This window comes from Pan troglodytes, chromosome 8 (assembly GCF_028858775.2).
Source record: "Pan troglodytes isolate AG18354 chromosome 8, NHGRI_mPanTro3-v2.0_pri, whole genome shotgun sequence".
Lineage (NCBI taxonomy): Eukaryota > Metazoa > Chordata > Mammalia > Primates > Hominidae > Pan > Pan troglodytes.
This window is the reverse complement of record NC_072406.2, coordinates 20,544,565-20,563,461: the sequence shown is the minus strand read 5'-3', so window position 1 is coordinate 20,563,461 and position 18,897 is coordinate 20,544,565. Positions and strand designations below refer to the sequence as shown.

The 18,897-nt window shown below is 43.3% G+C and overlaps 1 protein-coding gene across 1 annotated transcript in view; it reads right to left on the bottom strand.

Annotated features, from left to right (window-relative positions):
• ITIH2 (inter-alpha-trypsin inhibitor heavy chain 2) overlaps positions 1-11,273 on the bottom strand; it is a 50,256-nt gene extending 38,983 nt beyond the window's left edge. The window contains exons 1-5 of the mRNA XM_016962618.2: positions 11,061-11,273; positions 9,396-9,470; positions 7,337-7,369; positions 5,392-5,561; positions 1,294-1,398 (exon numbers count right to left, since the gene is read on the bottom strand). Of these exons, the coding sequence (XP_016818107.2) occupies positions 1,294-1,398; positions 5,392-5,561; positions 7,337-7,369; positions 9,396-9,470; positions 11,061-11,144 (467 nt within the window). The 5' untranslated portion in view covers positions 11,145-11,273. The remainder of the gene's footprint in view (positions 1-1,293; positions 1,399-5,391; positions 5,562-7,336; positions 7,370-9,395; positions 9,471-11,060) is intronic.
• Positions 11,274-18,897: the final 7,624 nt, after the last annotated feature.

Below are 18,897 nucleotides of genomic sequence, written 5' to 3'. Positions count from 1 at the left end.
TTTTTGTTGAATGAACAAATGCATGAATGAAAGGAAAAGAACTTCAACTACAGGTGAGTTTGGGGATGTAAGAGAAGAGGAGAGGAGGAAAGAACCACGGCAGCATTTGGCCTAATAGTGAGCGTGGGCCAGGCACAGTGGCTCACGCCTGTAATCCCAGCAGTTTGGGAGGCCGAGGCGGGCGGATCATGAGGTCAGGAGATCGAGACCATCCTGGCCAACACGGTGAAACCCCGTCTCTACTAAAAAATACAAAAAATTAGCCCGGCATGGTGATGGGCGGCTGTAGTCCCAGCTACTTGGGAGGCTGAGGCAGGAGAATGGCGTGAACCTGGGGGACGGAGCTTGCAGTGAGCCGAGATCGCACCACTGCACTCCAGCCTGGGCGACAGAGCGAGATTCCGTCTCAAAAAAAAAAAAAAAAAAAAAATCGTGAGTGTGCAGTGCAAGGAGTGAGAAGGTGAAAATCCCTTTGAAGATTTTTTCCCTTTGAAGAGAAGCTACTTTTTGAGGGTGGCTTGGCATTCCCAGGTCTTACTTAGATTATAAGGGGAAAAAATAAACAAAGCCTAAGTGAAGTAATTGATGCTTAAAAAGACCCTATCACAGCCCAGCATGGTGGTTTCAGCCCGTAATCCCAGTACTTTGGGAGGCCGACATGGGAGGATTGCTTGAGGCCAGCCTAGACAACAAAGCAAGGCCTTATCTCTACAAAAACTAAAAAAATTCGTCAGGCATGGTGGTGCACCCCAAGTCCCAGCTACTTGGGAGGCTGAGGCATTCCCGCTTGGGGCCAGGAGTTCGAGGTTGTAGTGAGCCGTGATCACACCACTGCATTCCAGCCTGGGCAAAAAATTAAGACCTCATCTCAAACAACAACAACAACAACAACAACACCCTTATCCCTACAAGTAGTCAGAATAAATCATTAAGGCAAATTTCAAACTTTTCCTTCTGCATATATGTTAAGTTTCGTAACAAGATCACCAATATTTCTGTAGTTTCTCTCTTCACTCTTTAGAAAAAGCAGTGTTTATTTGCAGAACATCCATCTACCTGCAAGACAGTGATGTAAGCACAACCAGCGTGGGATCACCCAAAACCCATTGGTTGAAGAGGGACCTTTAGGCGAATAGAAACTGCAGTGCCTAATTCTAACATCTGGCTCCGAGGAGGTTGCCATTGGCTCAGGTGCTGTGCCTTTCCAGAGGCTGCTTTGCTGCTATGGGAAGGAAGTAGGATAGGAAACCGCCATTGAGAGGCAAGGGCAAGCCTTGCTCACTCAGGCCTTACCTCACCATGCCAGCCGTCTTGCCTTTTGCTCTGGCCTGTGCGTAAAGAGCTCGGCCCACAGTTTTCTCCTTAATAGAGCTCCTAAATGTCTTGCCGTCCACAGTCCTAGAAAATGACAGAAGGTAACCAGTTGGTCAGAATAGCAATCTTTTTTTTTTTTTTTTTTCCTCGAGATGGAGTCTTGCTCTGTCACCCAGGCTGGAGTGCAATGGTGCGATCTCAGTTCAGTGCAACCTCCACCTCCTGGGTTCAAGCAATTCTCCTGCTTCAGCCCCCTGAGTAGCTGGGATTATAGGCGTCCACCACCAGGCCAGGCTAATTTTTTGTATTTTTAGTAGAGATTGGGTTTCACCATGTTGGCCAGGATGGTCTCGATCTCCTGACCTCATGATCCACCTGGCTCGGCCTCCCAAAGTGCTGGGATTACAGGTGTGAGCCACCGCGCCTGGCCCAGAATAGTAATCTTAGCAAAACAAACAAGAGCAAGCAAACAACCCAACAAGGCTAATTTAATGAATGAGGGCAATGATCATTTTGTGTCTATAAGAAATAAGAAGGGAGGCATTCAAATAGTTTATGGACAGGACTTCCTTTATTGATTGGATAGTGTGGCTTGAGAGGGGTTTGGTAGGCTCCCATCCTAAAACCTTTCCCTCATGTACTGTTGTTTGTTTATAGATTTTTCCTCATCTTTGAATTTCATCCTTTAGATTAAGGATGGTTCTCTTTGGGTATCCCCTTTGAATGACAAATGTGATTAGGGGAGGTGACTGATAAATTCCAAATTATCTCATTACTGGTTCATCAGGGCATTCTGTGAGCTAAGAATTTGGCATCGCTGTGGAGTATGCAATGGACCGAATGTTTATGTTCCCCGCAAATGTGCACGTTGAACCTTACTTCCTAGGACGATGACATTATGAGGTGGGGCCTTGGAGAGGGCTCTCTCCTCATGAATAGCATTTAGTGCTGTCATAAAAAACAGACTTCGAAGAGCTCTCTCATCTCTTTCCATCTTGACTGAACCAGGAAATGGGCCCTCACCAGACACGAAATCCTTGGGCATCTTGATCTCGGACTTCCCTGCCTTCAGAACTATGAATTTTAAATTTCTGTTGTTTATAATCTACCCATTTTATGGTACTTAGTCATAGCAGCCGGAGCTGATGAAGACAGAATATTATACTCCTCTGCAAGGGTGGAAAAGAATAAAGAAAAAGGGGGAAGGTGCTGGTGGGTCCCCTGCCAAGGTGGTGTTTATCTGGAAACCATCTCCCTTGGGGACCTCTGTCTTCTATTTGCATCTCATCTCTATCCACCTTACCTTTAGCTGGCTAGCACCTAATCCTTACCAAGTAATGGTTGGTCAGAGTGGTAGAATCCAGAATTTTGGAAGTACATGGGAACTTCCAGTAATCAAATGGGCAGTGTCTTTCCCAAGGAGCAATTTAGAAATGTGTGAAGTTTGGGTTGTTGAGATGACTTGGAAGTGCTGCTGGCATTTGTGGGAGGACACCAAGAATGTTAGTCATCCTGCAATATGAGGGACAGCTCCACTGAAGAATTTTCCTGCCCCAAATGCCAACAGCACGTGTGTTGAGGCACACTTTGGGGTTTGCCCCTTTAGATGAGAGACATCAGACCCCAGGAGACAGGTGACTCTTGCCAAGGTCACACTGCTGGTCAAGGCCATCATGCTTCTATCGAATCAGAACTAAGTCTCAAAGGCCAAGGAGTCTTTAGGACAAAGGAAATCATCTCCCATAGAATATTCAGGATCTTGATAAAAAGGGAAAAGGGATATTTTGGCTAGTACATAGGTCTACACAGCTCATTTTAAGTTGTGATAATTAAGCAGGTATCTTCTCTGGTCTTATAGATTCAGCCCAGAGCAGAGGGAGATAAAAGTAAATGCATGCTTCACGATTATGTCCTTTGTACTTCAAATCTTCTATGTAATGAGATAGTAAAGAAAGAACAGAATGAAGGATGGAATAGTAAGCAGCCATAAAAAGGAATAAGATCATGTCCTTTGCAGGGACATGGATCAAGCTGGAAGCCATCTTCCTCAGCAAACTAACACAGGAACAGAAAATCAAACACTGTATGCTCTCACTCATAAGTGGGAGTTGAACAATGAGAACACATGGACACAGGGAGGGGAATATTACACACCGTGGCCTGTCGGGTGGTAGGGGGCAAGGGGAGGGAGAGCATTAGGACAAATAGCTAACGCATGCGGGGCTTAAAACCTAGATGATGGGATGATAGGTGCAGCAAACCACCATGGCACATGTGTACCTATGTAACAAACCTATATATTCTGCAGACGTATCCCAGAACTTAAAGTAAAAAAGAAAAAAAAAAAAGAAGGAAAACAGAAATAAGAGATCTTTAGAGTACATTCTGATTGTGTGGTTTAAAAATAGGAATTTATTAAAATAGTTTTCAATGTCATTTCTAGACATGGGGTCATATAATACCACTACAGAAAAGCCTTTCCTTCTCCCTTTGCTTTTTAGAAAAGGCAGACAAAAAAAGTGATACATTTTAAAGCCAATTCAAAGGATACCAATTAAAGTGACACAATGCCTTTTTCTGCCTATTTGGTTAGAGTTCACATGACTGCCACTTTCGGCAGCCAAAGTACATGGTGGTTGAACCCTTTACTATTTATCCACAGTGATCACTGATTACCTTGGTGTATGAAAGACAAAAGTGGATGAGAAGTAATTCAACCTAATGTCTTCATAAAAAAAAAATAGCCAGACTTTATGCACAGTACTTTGCTGTGTTCTTGGCAACTTAAGAGGGACATTGACCACCTGGAACATACTCTGAGTTGGCCACCTTGATATTTGGACATAGAAATCACTCCAATCGCTTAGAGGAACAGAGAATATTTAACTTTGATACACGAAGGCTCCAAGTGGATAACTGGTATTAACTGTTTGGAAAGTATTGGAGTAGTTTAACCTTCTTTTATTATGAAAAATTTCAAACACACAGAAAATAGAGGGAATAATATGAGATGTCCATGAAACCATCACTGAGCTACACCATTATGAATACTCAGCCAATCTTAATTTGTCTGTACTCTCATGCTTTCCACCTTAGTTGTTAAGAAGCCAAGTTCAAGGCCAGGCACGGTGGCTCACGCCTGTAATCCCAACACTTTGGGAGGCCGAGGCAGGCAGATCACGAGGTCAAGAGATCGAGACCATCCTGGCTAACACGGTGAAACTCCGTCTCTACTAAAAATACGAAAATTAGCCAGGCATGGTGGCGGGTGCCTGTAGTCCCACCTACTCGGGAGGCTGAGGCAGGAGAATGGCGTGAACCCGGGAGGCGGAGCTTGCAGTGAGCCGAGATCACGCCACTGCACTCCGGCCTGGGCGACAGAGCGAGACTCCATCTCAAAAAAAAAAGAAGCCAAGCTCAGATGGCACATCATTTCATCTATGAACACTTCAATATGTATTTTGTAGAGAGCTTTTTAAAAATTCTATGTGATTATCACTAGAGTCATTGGGTAGAAAGTGGAAAATATTTGAAGTATAAGAAAGGACTCTTAACAGAGCTGTCAACCACTGAGTTGATTGCCTTGGGAAAAGTGAGTTTATCATTAAGGAAATCATCACACACTTGTCAGCGGTGTTATAGAGGAGGTCAAGCACTGGATAAGTAATTAGATTTAATCTGTGGTTCTCAACTTGTTTTTTTTTTCCCATAGAGAAACATATGGCAGATGGCATTGACCTGCTGTGCACACGCTCTTATGTGGTTTCCTATAAGCCAGGGCAACCCAGTATATTTTTCTCCTCCCTAGAAAGTATATTGAAATGCAAGTAAGTATGAGGTTGTTACCATAGAGATAGCCTTAAGTTTGCTTTAGCTTATTAGAAACAAAAAGCAAATAATTCACAAGTTCTAATGCTTTGAAGAGGAGCAAATTATTGGGACCAACCTCACAATGACCCTTGACATCCAGCCGGTCCTCTGGGACAGTTGACCACTAAAGTCCATTCTAACTATGAGGGGTTTTGATTCTGTGAGTAGAGCACCTACAATTTCTGGCTCTACACAGAAGTTACTCACATGGAGAAGTTGGAAATGAATGCTCCTTTGGGGATCTGAACATCAAACACGACATTCTGAGGCTGCGGGGAATTGTTCACCACTTTGCTCTGGATCATGGTGGTGGCCATCCGAGAAGTAATAGTAGACTGGACTTTATAGCTATAAAGAGTTACTTGATCAACCTCTTCCTGAAATTGGCAAGAAAGCATAACTGTACTAATAGAAAAATCACACAGAACTTCATCAAATGTAGTGCATTTGATGTTAACAATACTACATTTTACTTGTTTTACTAGCAGAACAATTCCAGGGCCTTGGTAAGGACAGAATTCATGTATGGTTAAGCATTCTCCTAACTTCTTGGAACCCGCAATGAGCAGAAGTCTGCCTTGGTTTCAAGATACTTTGAGCTAAAAGGCATTTTTCAGCCCTATGAGTCTATAAATAATGATTTTTCAAAAATTAGAATACAAGTAGAAAACGGTGTGGGAAGCCAGATTGGATTGAGGAAGTCCAGGTAATAACTCCAAATGCAAGACCATCAGCTGGGGAGAGGATACTGGATTGCGAGGTTGAAAGAGGAACCTGGTTGTATCTTTAGTAGGGGTCACACGGGTGCTGTGGGGTGGAAACACACATATGGCCTCCACCAACCCCCCCTTACAGCTCTCTACCTTCTTTAATCTCCTCTATTACAATTTCATCTGCAGTCCTTTTCTCCTCCCCCAAGTCAAAACAAGCTAGGAGAACAGTGACGGGTGTAAGCAAGAGACATTGATCTTGGACAGGGCATTCTGATGCAAGTATTGGTCCAACACTCTGGACCTCCTTACCCGATCACTACTGATTTAAAGCAGCTCCTGTGTGAAGAATCGCATATGTAAGTGTGCTCAAAGGCAAGGTCCTAGAAACCCACACCTTTCAGGAGGTGACTGAGAGCTGCAAGCTCCTTCAGGTCTATGGACAACTATGAGACCCATTAGATTTTGCTTTTTTCTCCAAAAGAATTTACTTATCTCAATACCAGGTCTCATTCCCCAAACTTTGTAGTCCAACATTAAACCTTTCGACTAATTAACCATGCAACTCACCTCAAGCTAAAATAAAATCCAGGCTAATCTATGTGTCCTTCCTCCCCCTGAAGTGTGCACTTCTGGCAGTTTCTGCCAATTCAGGGCAGGAAGCACAACATAAGCCACTTGTCCTCAGGCTGTTTTCTTGCCACAGGATGGTCTACTCTGAACATCTCAGGGAACTGGGCCGTTTTGTGTTTAAAAGTTCCTTCCCACGGGCACTCTTTTATTTTCCAAAGCTGTCAGGTGTCATACTTTAAATCAAAATGGTGCTGGAAGCAATGGCTCATGCCTGTAATCCCAGCACTTTGGGAGGCTGAGGGAGGTGGATCACCCGAGGTCAGGAGTTCGAGACCAGCCTGGCCAACATGGTGAAACCCCATCTCTACTAAAAACACAAAAATTAGCTGGGCGAGGAGACATATGCCTGTAATCCCAGCTACTTGAGAGGCTGAGGCAGAGAATCTCTTGAACCTAGGGGGCAGAGCTGAGATCACGCCATTGCACTCCAGCCTGGGCAACAAAAGTGAAACTCTGTCTCAAAAAAATAAAAATAAAAATGAAAACGTAAAAATAAATACATAAATCAAAAAGGTTGAGTAGGAATAAATACATAAATTTATACAGTGGGAAGGAACCTATGATATATGGCAAAACTCAAGAAAATGAAGAGAAGGGCCCCTTCAGCTCTTGGTGGCCTCTCTCTTGTCTGTAAAGACTGCACTCTTCAATGCTGAATTTTAGAAACACTTGCAAACAGTTGGGCAAGGCAGTATTTCGAAAGTCAGGTAAATACTCAGTGATGAAGAAAAAAGAGACACCCAGATTGATTTCCTGGTAATTATTAATAGGAAAATCATTCAATCTGTAACAACATCAAGTCAACTTACCATCATTTCTTCCGATTCTCCTGGAAGGCTTCTCTGTGAAAGGAAGTTAGACAATCATTCTTCAACTGTATGTCACTTATTACCTTGAGAGCCAAAACCGTTTTCTCAGTCAAAAAAGAAATTTTATTTTTCTTCAATACTGAGCTGTTATTCATTCACTGGAGTTGAGACATAAATATTGAATATTCTTGAAAACTATTTTCCCACTGGTGAGTTTCTCAATAAGTTTCTCAACCAGTTCTGGTGGCGTGCGTGTCATTCTTGGATATAATGCTAGAACAAGTAATTTTTAAATAAAAATATTCAACCAAATGCATCCTGGGTAGCGTATATCCCCTTGATGCTATTTGCTCTATTTTTCACTCAGTTGAATGGAGACTTTGATCCTCCATTCGGCCATGAGGCTGTGGGCATGCTGTTCCCACTGTTTGCAGTGCCCCTGCTGGGTTCCTCAACCCCCATATGGAGAACTCCTACTCACCCTTCAGATCTCAGCTCCAGCAGAATTCCTCCAGTGAAAATCTCTAACGCCCCAAGACTAGGTCGGTTTCCTTTACTAAGTGTTTTCGCAGCAACATATTCCTTCCTGCAGAGTGCTCACCTTGTTTCATAATGATTCATTCTATTTGAGGGATTATTTGACTAAAGTCTGTCTCTTCCTTTAAACTAAGCTACATAAAAGCAGGGATTTTCATGTATTTCCTCCACAGTGTAACCCCTGAGACAAACACAGTGACTAGCACCTAGAAAATTCTATACTTTTAACCACCATGCTAGGAGATTATCCATACACTTGACTGTCCTGAGGAAATGAACAAAGGCGATTCCCTTGCCTTTGAAAGTGAATGGCTTAAGGGTGGTGGGTGAACATGTAATGTTTGGTGAGCTGTTAATAATAGATCCAAGAAGTCGGGTGTTGGATATAAGCTCAGCTTGCCTGATTCGGGGTGAACTGAGGTTCTGTGCTGTGTGACATGGTAAGGTCAACGGTTGACCTCTTCTTGTAGACTTCTTGAATGCAATGCTCAATGACAAATTTTTCTCTCTTGTGGCTAAATAAATTGTGACATGAAGTCTTGCTTATTGGATTTTAATATTATTAGTCTATAAAAAAAACCCTGGATTTTCAGAAAGTAAAAAATTCACACCCATACAAAATAAGACATTGATCAGCTTAGGGTTGCTGCTTCCGTAAATACCTCCTCTCTCAGCATGTGGGCTCCGTGGGGGAAGAAGCCAAGCCCTTCCTGGTGTTCTGGAAAACTCACCCCGTTAATTAGAGGGTTTTGTCTATACTGCTGTTGGTGGCCACCAGGATTGCAACTTCCAATGTGGCCAATTCTCCTTCTCAGATGCCCTCAGAGTGACCAGAGGAAGGAGATTGTGAGGCTGCAAGGGGGAGTGTCTGTCATCGCTAAAATAAGAAAAGTCTTCTTAACAGGAAATCCTTCCGGTAAGGCAGGAAATAATTTCAGAATCTTAAGTTTAAGTTTTGAAGAAAACACATAGCCATGTATTCTTTTTTTTTTTTTTTTTTTTTTAAATGGAGTGGGGACAGGGTCTCCCTGTGTTGCCCAGGCTGGTGCAATCATAGCTCACTGCAGCCTTGAACTCTTGGGCTCAAGTGATCCTCCATCTCAGCTTCTCAAATAGCTGGGATTACAGGTGCAAGCCAGCTAATATATATATTAGCTGGGTGGCAGAGGTAGAACCTCACTATGTTACCCAGGCTGATCTGGAACTCCTGGCCTCAAGTGATCCTCCCTCCTTGGCCTCTGAAAATGCTGTGATTATAAGTGGGGGCCACTGTGCCGAGTCGTATATCCTTTAAGGGACTAAATTGAGCATTATGGTGTGAAGGCTGCTGAGCAGTTGTGTGAGTTTCTCTTTTTATTTCACCTGGGTGATCTCTTCCACCAAGGTGTAAGAAGTCTGGACTCTTCTATGCTAAAAAACAAACTCTTCAGAAAATCTAGCAGAAGGCATCTTAACACTTGTCTTCTTCTGCCATAATCTCTTTCACTTTTTTTCCCCCTTTTGGGAGTAAAGCTTACTATACCTGATATCTCCGGTTCTCTGCCACCAATTGAAATTTTCCTGGGGCCAGTTCCACAAGATCTTCATAGTCTACAAACTTAAAAAAAAATTAGGATTTTAACTTTTTTAAAAAAAATTATACTGTAAGTTCTGGGGTACATGTGCACAACGTGCAGATTTGTTACATAGGTATACATGTGCCATGTTGGTTTGCTACACCCATTAACTCATCATTTACGTCAGGTATTTCTCCTAATGCTATCCCTCCCATAGCCCCCCACCCCCTGACAGGCCCCAGTGTGTGATGTTCCCCTTCCTGTGTCCATGTGTTCTCGTTGTTCGACTCCCACTTATGAGTGAGAACATGCGGTGTTGGGTTTTCTCTTCTTGTGTTACTTTGCTGAGAATGATGATTTCCAAAAGATCTAGAGCCAAAGAGATAGCTGTTGGTATTCATTATTTTATATTCTTTCCTCTACCTCTGGGCAATCACAATTTTGTATAAAATGATTTCTTTAGTATAGTTCTATTTGCTGGTTACATCTCAGAGGTGTTGAAATGGAAAGTAACAACACGTTCGCATTTGTTGGACATGGGAATTCATTTTTGAGTTTGCCAGCAGGTGGTAAGACAGAGATCAAAACAACCCAGTGATTAGGTGGGTGTCTGGGGAAGTATCTGGGTAGACCCTGGAGGCATTTGCAGTGTCTGACTGGACAGACATGAACCATACATCTCCCCAAGTTAAAAATGTAGGTATTTTCTAAAAGGAAATGCCAGTTAGAAATGACTGAAAAAGCACAAACACATTTGGATGTCTTGGCTTCAATTTGAGATTTCCAACACACTCTGGTGGCTTTTAAGTGTTGGAAAATATGATAGTTTCAAAGCAGACAGAGTGATATTTTCCCTCTGTAAATATGCCGTCATATTCTCTGGCATTTTTGTAGGTAATCCACTCTGCAAGTATTATAAGCCTTTGCATTTGCTGGGATGTTCCCATAACATGCTTCGCTTTTCTGGCATAAAAATAGCTCTTGTATGACTTTCAGAAACAGACTTTCAGTCCAAGACTTTCCTTACATTGGAGATGGCTAAGGGACAAAAGTGGAGACCTGTACTCCATGGGAATTATTCTTGTACTTTTCCGCCCTGCTTGCTATCTTCCGCTTTAATAGGAATACTTAAAGTGCTCTTATTACACATATCACTGTTCACTTAGGTATGAAAAACAGTGTGCTTTGATAATGACTTTTCTTATACTCTTAGTAAAAGAGTGATAATATTTCTTCATCATCATAACAGCTAGTAATTATTAAGCACTTACTAGTCCAGACACTCTGCTAGAAGAGTTTACACTGTGTCATTTAATTCTCAAAGCAAACCATTGGGTTAGGTCTATTCTTACCCCCATTTTTTTAGGTGAGGAGTGAGCAGCTCTGCTCCATAAATGCTACACTCTGATGCCTGCCCATTGATCTTGACTTAATTTTCATGCAAAACCCGTTAATGCTTTAAAAGGTAAATATACATTCCAGTAATTATAACAGTAAACACTTGCGCTCAGATGAATTTTATCTTAAGTTTCCATTACACACAGAATAAGGCCATTGAATAGCGATTCCAATAGACGATGTACTGAGCTCATGAACAAGCCAACAGCAAGGAGTGATCTGGAAGTACTTACTTCAGAAAGTCCATTTATGGGGATTTCGAAGCCTGATACTTCGGAAAGAAAGAAGCAGATGAAAAAGCACGTGAGTCTTTTCATTTTGCTGGAAAGTTTTGCCAAGCTCCCCAAAGCAGATGGTCTGGGGAGGATATCACTTCTTCCTGCTGAACCAAGTTGAAAGGAACAGCAGAGGAGTACAGTTCGCTTTAAGAAAGAAGAAAAAAGAAGAAAAAACATCTCTAACTTTGTTCAAAATTGGGACAAATATTTGTTCTGGAGCTCAAACTTGAGCTGTGTGGGTGGATCGAACACCCAGAGGTTATTCAAACAGCAAAGTCAGAAGCAGTTGCTTACTGTGAGGACAAGTCAGGGGCAGATGGATGTGCTTGAATGTGCTTGTGTGCTTTTATTTTATTTTTATTTTTTATTTTTTGGCTTTTGCTGATTTCTATTGATCTTAAAATCAGAGAGACCTACAGATAATTGTCATCCTTTCTAAAGGACCAAGTGCGGAACTATTCCAAGAAACAAAATCCTTTGATCTAAATGAAAGCAGGAAAAATTTAGAAAAAGTGGGAGAAGACACAGAAGGGTTTTTCTGAGCAAAGAATTCATTGTGCATGTTTTCCCCTATCTCTTTGATGACTGTCTACCTGTTACCTATAAAGACCCAGGCAAGTGGCTGTGCAGGATACTAGGGCAGATCTTCAGTGAGAATGCTTCGTGAATGTCTTTGATTAAGGTAACAGTGTCTGTCCTGCTGCCCCTATCAGCCGGGCTCAGGTCAGTGGCAAATCAATACTCCCCAGTCTCAGAATTGGAGTGCAGTGGTGAGATCAAAGCTCATTGCAGCCTCAACTTCCCCCGGCTCAAGCAATCTGCCCACCTCAGCCTCCAGAGTAGCTGGACTACAGGTGTGCACTACACTGCCTGGCTATTTTTTGTAGAGATGGGATTTCATCATGTTGCTCACCCTGGTCTTGAACACCTGGGCTCAAGCTATCTGCTTGCCTCAGCCTCTGAAACTGCTGGGATTCCAGATGTGAGCCCCCATGCCTGGCCTCCATCCTGGTCAGATTCTATTTTTCTTGCAACAAACAGGAAATGTAACTTCTTGGATGCAACACTGAAATAGGAAGCTCCAGCTGTGGGCAGAATTACAATACAAGGGAGGTTGTCTTATCCTCAGGACCAAGCACCCCAGGCCAACTTCTGGGATCCTGGAGCTCCTTGCTACATTTAAAGCCCAATTCACAGGGCATGCAACAGAGAGTTTTCTGCATTTTCCTCCCTAGTTTCCCCTCAGTCTTCGAAATTGCACAGCCGTGTGTCTGCTGGGGAAACATAACTTCTGAAATAATGGAAGGGAGAAAACAGATTCTCCCCTCCCTTGCCTAGGTTGGACTAGTTGAGCGCCCACCTTGGCCAGTGAGTGCCTCAGTGGACCCCTCATGGAAAAATCCTGCCACAGCTTTGCATTCTCGACTGAGATACTGTTTCTGGAGAATTAAGACCCAATGGCAGCTGGGCGCGGTGGCTCACACTTGTAATCCCAGCACTTTGGGAGACTGAGGCGGGTGGATGACCTGAGGTCAGGAGTTTGAGACCAGCCTGGCCAACATAGTGCAACCCCGTCTCTACTAAAAATACAAAAATTAGCCAGGTGTGGTGGCATGCGCCTGTAATCCCAGCTACTTGGGAGGCTGAGGCATGAGAATTGCTTGAACTGGGGAGGCGGAGGTTAGAGTGAGCTGAGATCACGCCACTGCATTCCACCTGGGCAACAGGGCAAGACTTGGTCTCAAAAGAAAAAAATAAATAAATAATAAAAGACCCAATGGCATGTTCTCCCAAAAACAGCAGTGACTTTCAAAATCATACCTCCTTCCATTGATCATTTCCTTTCTGATTATTTTAATCAGATATTCAGAATTATCTCAGAATAAACCAAACCAAAAGCAGGCTAGACTTTTTTCCATGCTGATACTCTGTCTTCAGATCCCAAAGTCCTTTTTTTTTTTTTGAGAGGGAGCGTCACTCTGTGGCTCAGACTCAAGCGCAATGGCATGATCTTGGCTTACTGCAACCTCCACCTCCCAGGTTCAAGCGATTCCCCTGCCTGAACCTCCCAAGTAGCTGGAATTACGGGCGTGCGCCACCACAACTGACTAACTTTGTATTATTATTTTTTTAAGTAAAGATGGGGTTTCACCATATTGGTCAGGCTGGTCTCAAACTCCTGACCTCAAGTAATCCATCTGCCTCAGCCTCCCAAAGTGTTGGGATTATAGGCGTGAGCCACTGTGCTCAGCCTGATCCCAAATTCTTGAAAACAAAACAAAACAAAACAGCATTTGCTCTCTCTCTCAATGTTCAGAAGCACGACAGCATAGGCTGTGTATTCAGGCTACTGGGTCTTGAACCTGAGACCCTTTCCCCTTGCACTCCCCACCCCACTGCCAACCCCTCCCATCATGCCTGGGCAGCTGTGACGTGGTGAATTGAACATATCCACTGATTTCTAGGATGGAAATCACTACCATAAATGCCACAAGAATATTCACTTTCACGTATGTGAAAATCAGTAGGAAATCTACAAGAAAAAAAATCACAATATTTCATAATGTTTGAACAAAGAGATAACATTTAGTACTCATTGGGAACTCTGGGAAATATCAACAAACTTGAGATTCATCACTGAGTGTAAGTCATTGTGGCTTAGCTGACAGTATAACAATAGCTGCCTCACATTTATAGCATTCAGCTCCAGCCCTGTCATTGTGAAAGAGCATGTTTGTAAAAGTCCAAAGTCAAAGCTGGATGAATTCACCAGAAAAATAGCTATATTTGACCCTGACCTGCTTGTTTGGTGGGTCAGGTTGCACATAACATGGAGCAGGTCTGTTTTCTACACATAGTTGAGCTGTGATGCCTTCCTCTGATTGTGAAGACATTTTGTTACAGCTTCTTCAAGGATTGTCTGTTTGAATTTCCAAAGATGACATTTGATTACTCTGCTACATTTTTTTGTCCTCTGTAATGCAGAGGTGTGTTTTTTTTTGGTTCTGTTATTGTTTTTGTTTTTGTTTTTTTTTTTTTTTAGATGGAGTCTCCCTCTGTTGCCCAGGCTGGAGTGCAGTGGTGCAATCTTGGCTCACTGCAAGCTCCGCCTCCCGGGTTCACGCCATTCTCCTGCCTCAGCTTCCCGAGCAGCTGGGACTACAGGTGCCCGCCACCATGCCTGGCTAATTTTTTGTATTTTTAGTAGAGACGGGGTTTCACCATGTTAGCCAGGATGGTTTCGATCTCCTGACCTCGTGGTCCACCCGCCTCAGCCTCCCAAAGTGCTGGGATTACAGGCTTGAGCCACCGTGCCCAGCCTGTTTTTGTTTTTTAATGGATACAGGGTCTCACTCTATCACCCAGGCTGGAGTGCAGTGATGCAATCATGGCTTACTGCAGCCTCAACCTCCTGGGCTCAAGCAATCCTCCCATCTCAGCCTCCTGAGTAGCTGAAACTACAGGTGCACACCACCACACCCAGCTGATTTTTGTGTGAGTGTATATTTTGTAGATGTGAGGTTTCACCATGTTGCCCAGGCTGGTCTTGAACTCTTGGACTCAAGTAATCCACCCATGTTGGCCTCCCCAAGTGTTGGGATTACATGTGAGCCACTGTGCCTGGCCAGGTGTGGGTTTATATCATTTGCGGCCAGAACATAAAGATGTTTCAAAAGAAAAATATTTGAAACTGAATAGCAGTATCACAAGCCAAAAATGGGAAGTTAGAGAGCATGAAACGGATTCTCTCATTGGTTCTTAAGCCATGGAAACGTGGCTTTGCTGTTGAACCATTTCAGTTCTTTCCTATTCTGTGTTCCTTACCTCTGAAGTTCAAATTCAAATCCAATGCCAGAGTAGAGAAATCGAGAGTAGAGTAGACATGTGACCAGCCACGATAGGTCAATTCCAGTGTAGCAGCTTTTGCTGTTCCTCCCAGGGTGTCTGGGTGTTTTCTGGCAAGGAAGGGGTCTCATCTGGAAGTGGTCTCACGATCACACTAAGATCTGGTGCTGGTATTTCAGGTACAGGCTGGGAAGCACCTTCATATGAGTAATTGTGGCTCCCTCCAAGGTGTAAACAGGGTGAAGAGTGTGTTTGGATATCTGAGCCACCAGGGATGTTAGAGGTTATCTAGCTGGATCCTGTAATTTAAAAGATGATGAAAGTGAGGCTCAGAGTGGTTAAGTCATGTGGCCAAGAGAGGGGAAAAGATGTAGCAGAGTAATTGAATGTCATCTTTGGAAATTCAAATAGACAATCCTTGAAGAAGCTATAAGAAAATATCTTTACTATCAGAAGGAAGGTATCACAGCTCAAATACGTATAGAAAACAGACTTTCTCCACATTAAGTACCATGCCAGGCTGTGGCTAGAGAAGTGGAGTAGGGTTAAGATACAGGGCCGAGGTTGGCGGTGACGATGGGAAATGGACTGAACAGTGTGAGTCGGCAGCGTCATCATCAATCCTTTCCCTGGCCTGCCTCTCTGACTAACGAGCTGGGTTCATGACTTTTGGCAAATCTCTGTATGCCTCAACGTCCTCATCTGAAAAATGGGAATAACAAATAATACTCACCTATGAGTATGTGTGAAGGACTTAGAGCAGTTCCTGGAACACATTAGGTGCTAACTAAGTGCTAGTTACTAGTAGTAGTGTTAAAACAGGTCAGCACAGTGGCTCACACCTGTAATCCCAACACTTTGGGAGGTCAAGTCGGGAGGATCACTTGAGGCCAGGAATTTGAGACCTGGGCAATATAGCAAGACCTTGTCTCTACATATTTATTTTTATTTTTTTAGATGGAGTCTTGCTCTGTTGCCTAGGCTAGAGTGCAGTGGTGCCATGTCAGCTCACTGCAGCCTCTGCCTCATGGGTTCAAGCAATTCTCCTCGCCTCAGCCTCCCGAGTACCTGAGATTACAGGTGCACTCTGCCATGCCCAGCTAATTTTTGTATTTTTAGTAGAGATGGGGTTTCACCATGTTGGCCAGGCTGGTCTCGAACTCCTGACCTCATGTGATCCACACGCCCCGGCCTCCCAAAGTGCTAGGATTACAGGCGTGAGCCACCACGCCCGGCCTGAAGTCATTTAAATGAATTGTTTCCCAGACTAATTACACGGCAGGGCACAGAAAGAAGTTCTGAATTGAAAATGCTTGTAAATGATGACTATTAGATTACTTCAGTTTTCAAAAAGGAAAAAATTTAGATTTCTGTAAATATAGATTGGCGAGCTTATAGTAGACTTGATTTAAAAAATGACATGCAGTGATTAAAAAGATGGTTTGAGAAAACTTTAGAAAAGGAAGAAATTTGACACGTGTGTATGGGAGGGATTTGACGACTGAGGCTCACTAGCTATGGGATGGGGACAAAGTGGAAGCTCACTGGGCACTGAGGATAGGTGTGCAGTGGGAGGGTCCTCACACCAATGAGGACGGAGGAAAGACAGTCCAGGAGGTGGGGGTAAAGGGGGCAGAGTCTGGAAATAAAGCTAGGCAGAGGAGATGGTGTTAAGACCCTCTTATTTTTTTTGGAGATACTGGGTCTCATTATGTTGCCCAGGCTTGTCTCAAGCTTCTGGACTTAACAGATCCTCCTGCGCAGGCTTCCCAAAGTGCTGGGATTACAGGCATGAGTCACTGCACGCTGCCAAGACCTTCATAAGGGTCTCAGGAGGCAACAGGAACCACATCTTCAGGCATAGCAGATATCGGGCTGGAGTCCAAGCCAGAGACATGGGCCCAGTCCTCGTCGGATATTGAGAGGCAGACTAATTTGTCAGCAGACCCAGGAGCTGGTAACACACACATAACCCATAAACACTTCCCATATGTCATAGCCAGATTCTTCCCTCGGATTTTAGAGCTTGCAAATGGCAAGGGGCCATTTACTGCCTAAAGAATTGGTGGTGACACAGTGCTTGGTTGAACATTAAGTTGAGCTAATTTTACTTCTCTTTGCTGTGCTGTTTCTAAACTGGCAGATCCAGATTCGATAAGCATAGATCGACTGTAATGTGTTTATCATGGATGAGGTGGGAAATGAAAATGGAATGAATTTTTATCTGGTTAATTATAGAACCAGTTGTTTGAACAAATCCAACCAGAAAAGCATTGATGACTACAACGATGTTAACTTGAAGAAATTAATTTAGTGGTAAGAAACAGGGCCCTAGAATTCACTAAAGTGGTTCAAATGAAATATGCTTGAAATAAACATGAATGATGAAAAAGAAGGTATGCTGAATATAAATTCTAGAAGCACTACAGAAAAGTGTCAGTGCATTCTCCAGTGTAGACCATACCTAAAACATCACATTCAATTCTGAGTGGAATATTATATAAAAGATTTTACTAAATTAAACCATTGAAGGTGGGTCAGGATAGAGATTCAAAACTGTTGCACAAGAATATGCTATTAATACACAGTTCAAGAAAAATGAGAAGGTGAGGTAAGTATGACAATGATCCACGTGCGAGGCCTGAGGAGGTTCATTACGGGGTTATTTTTCTATGGAGACTTCATGCTGGAATTAAGGAATAAAGTCAGAATCTGGGAAAAGAAATCAGAAGTTTGGAGATGTGCCAGTCTATGTGGCAGAAGAATGCGTGAGGTCCACACTGTGCAAACAAGGCTGGGGCAGAAGGCGTTCAAGTGAGTGAACCCAGGCCATTCTGGCTGTTCTGGAACTCACCCCATGAGTGCTGGGCACCTGCCAGCACATTCCTTTGAGGTGCAGTGAGGCAGGATTCATTGGGCCAGGACAAGCTTCTCCTGGTAGTCAGTTGGGCCAAACTGCCCTGTGAAGCTGGGCTTAATCACTGTATTTCTAGAGGGTTATTTCCTCTAGAATGCTTCAATTATTGACTGCTGCACAACTTAGTGTTTCCAAGCAACAGTTTAATCTCTCTCCTGAGTCTGTGGGTTGACTAGTTTCAGATGGATGGTTCTTCTGCTGCATGGTCTGTTGGCTGGGCCCATGGTCAGCAGAGGTTCGGCTAGGGAATAACATCCAACTCAGTTCATCCATGGCTGGCCATTGGTGCTGTTGACAGGGAGCACAGCTGGGGCTACTGACCAGAGCACCTCGGTTCTCCTCTGCGTGGCCTCCCCACATGACCTAGCCTTCTCCCCACATGGCTGAGGTTCAAGAAGGGGCATTCTCAGTGTGCAGAAATGAAATTGTCTATCTTGCAAGGCCCATCATTTGGAAATTACACTGTTGCACTTCTGTTGGGCAAATCGAGTCTCAAGGACAGCCATGATTCAAGGGGAGGGGCAGGCAATAAACCCCACCTCTGATTAGAAGAATGGCAAGGAATTTGGGACCATCTTTAATCCACTACAAGGAAAGTGGGGCATGGAAATGGCATAAGGAAATGGGGTTTTAGAGATTCTGAGTCAAAAATGAAAATCATCATCTAACAAATATTATGTTATTAAAGATGATGAGAAATGACACATGTAAAGATCTTTATAATAATTGGAACAGAGCAAATTCCCATTAAATAGCTGTTAATAATATTATTATTATTAGTGTTTCTGCTATTGAAGTGTCTAAACAGAGGATGTAAGACCAGATTTTAGGAAGGGAATGAAGGGATTCTTGCATTGGAGATGGAGGCTATTGAAAGATGAATTCTAGGGACTGTGAAGTTTCCATAATTCAACAGAAAGCTAGAAATAGCCTTCCTCCCATTACCGTCTTGCCTCAGAGCACCTCTCTCCTCTTGTTTAGGTTTCTTCTTGCTTTACTTGGAGAGTCCATTTGAGATAAACTTTGAAA